This window comes from Brassica napus, chromosome C7, assembly GCF_020379485.1.
Source record: "Brassica napus cultivar Da-Ae chromosome C7, Da-Ae, whole genome shotgun sequence".
NCBI classification, from domain to species: domain Eukaryota; kingdom Viridiplantae; phylum Streptophyta; class Magnoliopsida; order Brassicales; family Brassicaceae; genus Brassica; species Brassica napus.
Window position 1 is genome coordinate 9,071,966 of NC_063450.1, and position 6,864 is coordinate 9,078,829.

The 6,864-nt window shown below is 39.0% G+C and overlaps 1 protein-coding gene across 1 annotated transcript; it reads left to right on the top strand.

Moving 5' to 3' along the window:
- Positions 1-431: 431 nt before the first annotated feature.
- LOC106352324 lies at positions 432-5,488 on the top strand. Its single transcript, XM_048762819.1, has 8 exons — positions 432-3,650; positions 3,776-3,870; positions 3,942-4,066; positions 4,154-4,235; positions 4,342-4,453; positions 4,529-4,686; positions 4,753-4,873; positions 4,937-5,488. Exons 1-7 carry the CDS (start codon positions 3,471-3,473, stop codon positions 4,835-4,837), a joined length of 837 nt encoding a protein of 278 aa, XP_048618776.1. The 5' UTR covers positions 432-3,470; the 3' UTR covers positions 4,838-4,873; positions 4,937-5,488.
- Positions 5,489-6,864: the final 1,376 nt, after the last annotated feature.

Genomic DNA, 6,864 nt, shown 5'->3' on the forward strand with positions numbered 1-6,864 from the left:
CTCCATGGTTGGTTGAACATCCATATCAAAAACACCCGTGAAGATGATAGGGATGACAGAGATAAAGCACATGTAGCATAAACAATTTTCATACCAAAGAATAACAAATTAATCAATCAAAATGAGCTTACAAACATCTATAAACCACAACAAAAGTTAAGTATTACGAACCTCCAAAACGCTTAGGATTCACAGTTGTCACCAAAATAACACTCGGAGGTTTTCCAAGCGATTTAATCTTCTCACAGAAGTCTGTAGCTGCCTTGTCCCATATGTAGAGCTTCATCACATGACCACTGTATCAAAGCGAACACATGTATCAGGCAAAAACATATACGTCTAGAGCATAAAGAAAAGAAGAACTTACTAATGTGTCTGAACATGAACCAAAATTTGCCGCATAGAAGCTATCTCGACTTCATCAAGCACAAGACTCTGATTAAGAGTCTGCTCATTCACCAATCTAATATGACCAATATAATCTCCGTATAAAAACAGAACTTGCGTATAAAAACAGAAGTTAATCATCTACGTACTAAACAATCGAGAGATGTCTAATCAACATAAACAGATAAGACTGAGAGATCTTACCATACAGATCCCCTCTAAGGTCGCAGGCCGCTTCGAACTGTTCATAGCCATGGAAACGGAATCGATCTTCAGGAAACCGAATTGAACTGTATTTGAGAACAGAGAGGACAGAGTTCGATGAGAAAGCAATGGTCAGGTCTGGATCAGCAACCCGGTACACCTTCTTGGTCTTGGAACCAAAGAAGTTGTTGAGTCTGTAAGTGGAACCGGGAATCATGTGTCGCAGATAAGTGTCCATCCTCGATGGTGGGATGAATCCCTGAATCACAGTACCCTGTTCAAAACGACCAAGAAACGTTTGTTATTAATCTATCGGACAACAGAAAACAAAAACAAAAAGGAAAAGTTTTCATAACAAACCTCTTCGTCGATCAGAAGAATCGCTAAACCAATAAGGATCTTCGAGAGTGCGTTCCTGGCCTCCCAAAAATGGATGAGACGAAACCTTAACTCGTCTGCTTGTGGTCCAAACGTCACATTTTTGAAGAACACGACGCCATCGCTTTTGTCGGAGGGGACATCGGAGCAGACAACGGCCTTGCCGTTACGTTTCTTCGAAGAGGAATCACCGGAGACGCCGGATTGGCCAATAGGTTTCATCGGTGCGGCGGAGGGTTTCATCGGTGCGGCGGTGGGTTTCATCGATACGGCGGCGGAGACAACGTCCTTTCTGGTAGGTTTCTTGGAGAGAAGATCGCCGGAAAAGGAGTTTTTACTGTTGAAATTCATCGGTTGAGAGGATAGTATCGTGTGTAATCAAACTGGGGGAATGATCGGTGTTATAAAAGAAATCAGAGAGAGGGATGCGAAAGGAACCCATTAATGGAGGTTAATGGGGGGTTTGATGGAGGGTTGATTGAACAGACGTGAACCGATAAACGGAAGGAAGTGGAAAGGACGAAAGGGATGAGATCGTAGGGATGAGATCGTTGTCTGCGCAAGAGAGAAGGAAGTTAGGGTTCGTCGAGACGTCTCGATGTGGTGCTCTCCGTTTTGTCTAATTTTGTCTAAGCTAATGGGCTTACAGGCCAACTCCATAACGAAAAAAAAAACATATTGAAGCCCAATTAAACTGACGTGGAAGAAACACGCAATGCGATTGGTTAATTATTATTGCCGACGTGGAGGGTCTCTCTGATCAGCTTATTTGCATTTTACTTATTGTATGATTCTGTTAATTTTTAATTTTGAATCCTAACTAACCATAATTATTCGTTATAATTAGTAGCTAGGCATTTTTCAATGCTATAGTCAATATAGAGGATACATGAGAAATCAATTCAAATAACAAACATATATGTACAAAATAATTATATAATATGTTATGTGAAAATCGATGCATATAATTGTATCTAATATACAAAAAATAATATCTTATATCACTATAATTATAGTTACGATATATGAAAAAGATGTGATATACGTTCGATAGTGGTTTTACTTTATTTGCTTGAAACTTATTCTTGTAAAAGTTAATATTTGGTCCACATGATTTGTACGTACACATGAATTAATGTGTTTCGTCCCAAAAATGCATTAGTACGATTTTAATGTAATGTTAATAAATGATAAATTTTAGACTAAAGTTTTTGTAAAGTGTTTTTAAGAGTGCCACAAATAAGTTAGGGAATGACATATAAACATCATTTTGTAATTAATACAAAACTGAAGATATAATTTTTTTTTTCTGTCATCAACTTTACGGTTAATATATAACAATATATAAGGGATCACAATACTAAAAGACACATATACTGAATTTCTAGGCTGCCACGTCATCAAAAATAATCAGCCAATCACAACATTTCGTTTGGCCACGTCAGATGGGCTTGAGTCTATTGTGTTACGTTTGGTCCTCAGGTGCTTAAGTTTTTTTGGTTGGGCTTCGTCTGCTTTAGGCTTGGGCCTCAGTTTATTGTTTTTTCTCGGCAAACCTAACAAAACGCAAAATAACCTAAAGAACACGGAGGTCTCGATAAAACCTAAGGCAGGCGGAGGTCTCGAGGATCTACGCCTCTGCCTCTTCGTCTTCTCCGATTCAAACCGTAGAGACTGAGCTCTGATCGATCAACTTCTACACAAACGAAACTCCTCTTTTATTTCATCAATCAATTTTGTCTTTATGTTTTCGTTTCATCTCCTTATGTTCCTCCTTCTTTATATACTGATTCTCTTTTCTCTGTACAAACACAAACCCTACCAACTTCTCAAATCTCAACCATGGCGACAAAACCGAATGGGAAGTCTCCCGTCTCATCCGCCTCTGATGAAAAAGTCATGTTCTTCCGAGATGTCTCACTGGGTCCCCACGAAACTCAGCTGCGGTTCCGTCTGATCCACTTCTGAGAGGCTTGGAATCCAATTAAGAAGACGCTTATCGGCCTTGAGATGCTCCTCATCGACGAACAGGTTATGTGATTTTGTGATCTTAACAACGTAAATGTAGAAATAATTTACGGTTTATAATTATGCCTTTGTGTGAAACGAAAATCTCGATTAGATGTTTTTGTATAACCCCATTCATAGATCATCACGAAATTTTCTAATTTTTTTACGGTTTATTATTATGGGCTACCATTTTTACCAAAATTGTAGGCTAAGATGTTTTAATATAAACCCCATTAAAAGATCATAACGAAATTTACAATTTGTGCTCAGTTTATAATTATGCCTTTGTGATAACATGAAATTCTAGGACACAACTAAGTTCATTACTCAACTAAAATATTCAGAAACATTTTGTTCTGTTATTTATTTCGTTTTCGTCTTATGTTTTTCTTCACAGGGAACTGTGATTCAAGGATTTATTTCGCCAGGGTGTATTGAAAAATATTTGAGTAGAATGAAGCGAGGAACAGTTAACAAGCTCGACAACTTCTATGGATCGGGCAACAAGTCGGTTTATCGGGTTTCTGAGCATGCCGTTACCGTGTCGTTATCATGGAACTCTGAACTGTCGGTTCTTGAGGACATCACCACTCCTTTTTATGAAGACAGATTCCGGTTTCATTCATACGAGGTTTTTGAAGCAAACTGTGACCTCAAAGGAGACCTCTACGGTAAGCTCTGTAGTTTACCACATAATTTGTGATTGGATGTATTTTAAAGTTATACTTCTTATTTTGGAGTCATCTAACTTATACATATCCTGAACAATGTAACATATGTTGTTGGCCACATGAAGTTGGTAAATGGACATACTCTCACTGAGCGTCCCGTCCTTGACGAAGTGCAAATAGCAGCTGCGAGGCATCTTCTGGTTCATCTGCAATTACATGAGTATGGGTTCTTTTTTTCTAAAACACCACTTCACTGTACTTCTCTTAACATTGAGTGTGTTTTTTTTGCAGTGGACCTGTGATTAAGCTTTACCTTTGGGACCAGGTCGCAACAGAGTTCTGCAGAAAATTCAAGTCCTGCGAAACCACTCCCACCGTGTTGCTGGTGACGACCGTTAACACAAAGCGTCTAGGAGGTTTTCATTTGAGGCTTTATTATTGCTTACTAACATTTATACATGTACAGTTTGAGTTTTTTAAATGGGTTTTCCGTAATATCACAGGTACTCTAGCCCTCACCTCAATGTCCTCCTCACGTGTTTTTATAGATTTTGATGTCCAGCCTACCATTGAATACTTCGCCTGGTGAGTTTTCATGTACTTTATATTTACTCTTTCACTAAATCAAGTTACCTACCCATGAATAATTTGCAATCACTAAACCGAAATACTACTCTGTACTCTATCTCAGGTTGGGATCTAATCCAGAGATTGCTGGGAAGGTTAATGCGGATGTGGTCACTAAACGTGAGCAACTGACAATAGGAGAAATTTTCACCTACATCAAGCAGGAATCTGCCAAGGTACCAGTAAATCTATATTTTTTTTAACTCATCATCAAAAGCTTGTAAGCTTATACATTACTTGGTTGGACGCAGGAGACTTTCTTTGAGTGCACGGCTACAATTGATGATGTCTACCATGGCTCTGCTTGGTATTATATTGTGTGCAGTGGATGCAACACTAAGGCTACCAAAGGAACAACTTCTCTGATGTGTGCAAAATGTGGAAAGGTTAACATAGCTGGTGTTGCACAGTAAGAACTCTAGACAATATTCCATTGCGCTTTCTCTGGTAGTAGCTTCTGATTTGTTCATAACAGGTACTGTGCAAGGTTATATGTTTATGACAACAGTGACCAAGCTGTTTTTGTACTACTTGGTGACGTTGGGCGTGCGCTAACTTGAAGGCATGCATCGGAATTAGTTAGCAGCTACTTTGAGGTAACTAATAATCAGTCTAGAATCTTAGATGAATTGAACTCACACTGTTGTGCTGATTGTCAGGCTAATGCTGACATAGGAGTTGACCAAGAGGTGCCTGTCCCGGAAGCTCTAATCAACACCATCGGACAAAGACACAAGTTTTCTGTGAAGGTGACAGAGCACAACTTATCAGGCAAGACCCGAGCTCTAACTGTGACCAAGATCCTCCCTCTAGACACTCCAACTGAAACAGAGACCTTGGCAGGACACAGCATTGCTGCAACGCCCAATGAAACGTTCCAGACTGGAAATGATGTGTGTGAAGCTTCCAAAAGCCGTGTAGGTTCTGCAGATGCGGGGAGTAAGAGGTCGTGTGACAACGCAAAGGTGGAGGAAGCTAAACGCCCAAAGTCTGGAAACTAGGATTTTCATTCTTCTTCTCAGAGGTTGCAAGTTCCATTGCACTCAGTCTTTGTTCTCAGTTTAGATATCCACTCATGCTTTCCTTTTACCTTTGAATTTTCCAGAGTTTTTTTTCACTTTGCAAGCATTTTGTCTCATTTGCATGATTATTGATAATAATCAGTGTTGCTCTATTTGGTTATGAATTATATTATCTTATCTCATTTGATCTTGCTTAAGCCAAGTAATTTTCAAGATTTCAAGATACTAAGTAATTAAATATTTTTCTTTTCAAAAAAGTAAGAGAATCTAACAATTAAGACTCAAATCAATCCAAGATTTCTAACATCCTTTATCAACCTTCCTAAGCTATCAATTTCGTTTTCTTCCAAGAAACAATACATAAAAAAAAAACCTAACTTCAAACTTCATACGTAAGTGAATAATTCTTTTACTACATTTCTTAGTGGGTTTCACAAGGTCGTTAACTAACCTATACTTTTTTTTTTGAGAAAAAGGCTTTCAAATTTAAAAAACATTAAAAGTTTACAAGATAGGATGATGAAACCCTATAGCGAGATAAAACTTGCATGAACATATCATGATAGATAACATCTCATCCCTATGAAACAACTTAGGGAGAAACTAGAAAACCCATGATGAAATAGTAGACAATAGCTAGTGCTTAGAACCACGACCACGCCGGCCATGCTTTCCTCGTCCTTGTACTGTCTTCCATTCCAAATCTTGGAACTTGATAGGAGGTCTAGTCTCTCTCCCACCCCTTGTCAAGCCAAGCGAGCTCAGTGACTCATTCTCGGCTCCATCCACATCACCTAGCGCTGAAAAACGAGAAGGACTCTCGAATACATTAACATCAGATGTTGTGGTTGAGGGATCAACAACATAAGTGTTTTGATCCTCATTGTTGATAATTTTTGTTGATGGAGAAGATTCCATAGAAGGTGTTGCAGCTTGAGCAGACTGAAAATCTGCTAATATGGGTGTAGAAGTGATCAAGCTTGGCGGGGTAGTTTGAATACCTTGTTGAATCCTTGTGGATAAGATAGAACTGTGTGCAGCTACATTGTTTCCTGGGCTTTCCGTAGAAACATTAGGTGCAACAAATGGTGTTTCTTGATCTTGAGCCAAACCCAAACCTGAGTTTGTAGCAGCTTTTTCAGTGATTGTTTCTTCCGATTCAGAACTGACAGGAAGCACATCCAGTGCACTGAATTGGTTACATATCTTTGGAACCTCGCACGCCAAGTTAGTAGCAGGAAGACTTTCTTGCTCAGTGACTACCTTTTGAGTAGACGGTGAGGGAGATGGGACAGCACTCTCATTTTGGTGAAGAATGATGTCAATATCCACCACGGGTACATCAACACTAGAAGCCACTGAATTTGATGATAAGGTTTTATCCTCTGGAGTCTTAGGAGGCTGAAGGCATCTTTTAGATTTGTGGCCTAAACACCCACACCTATCACATGTGGAAGGGATCCAAGTATATTCAACTTTAACTAGAAAGATGTTACCTTGTTTATCATCAAGGGCTATAAGCTTTGGAAAGTCCTTATCCAATTCCATTTCCACCAATACTTTTG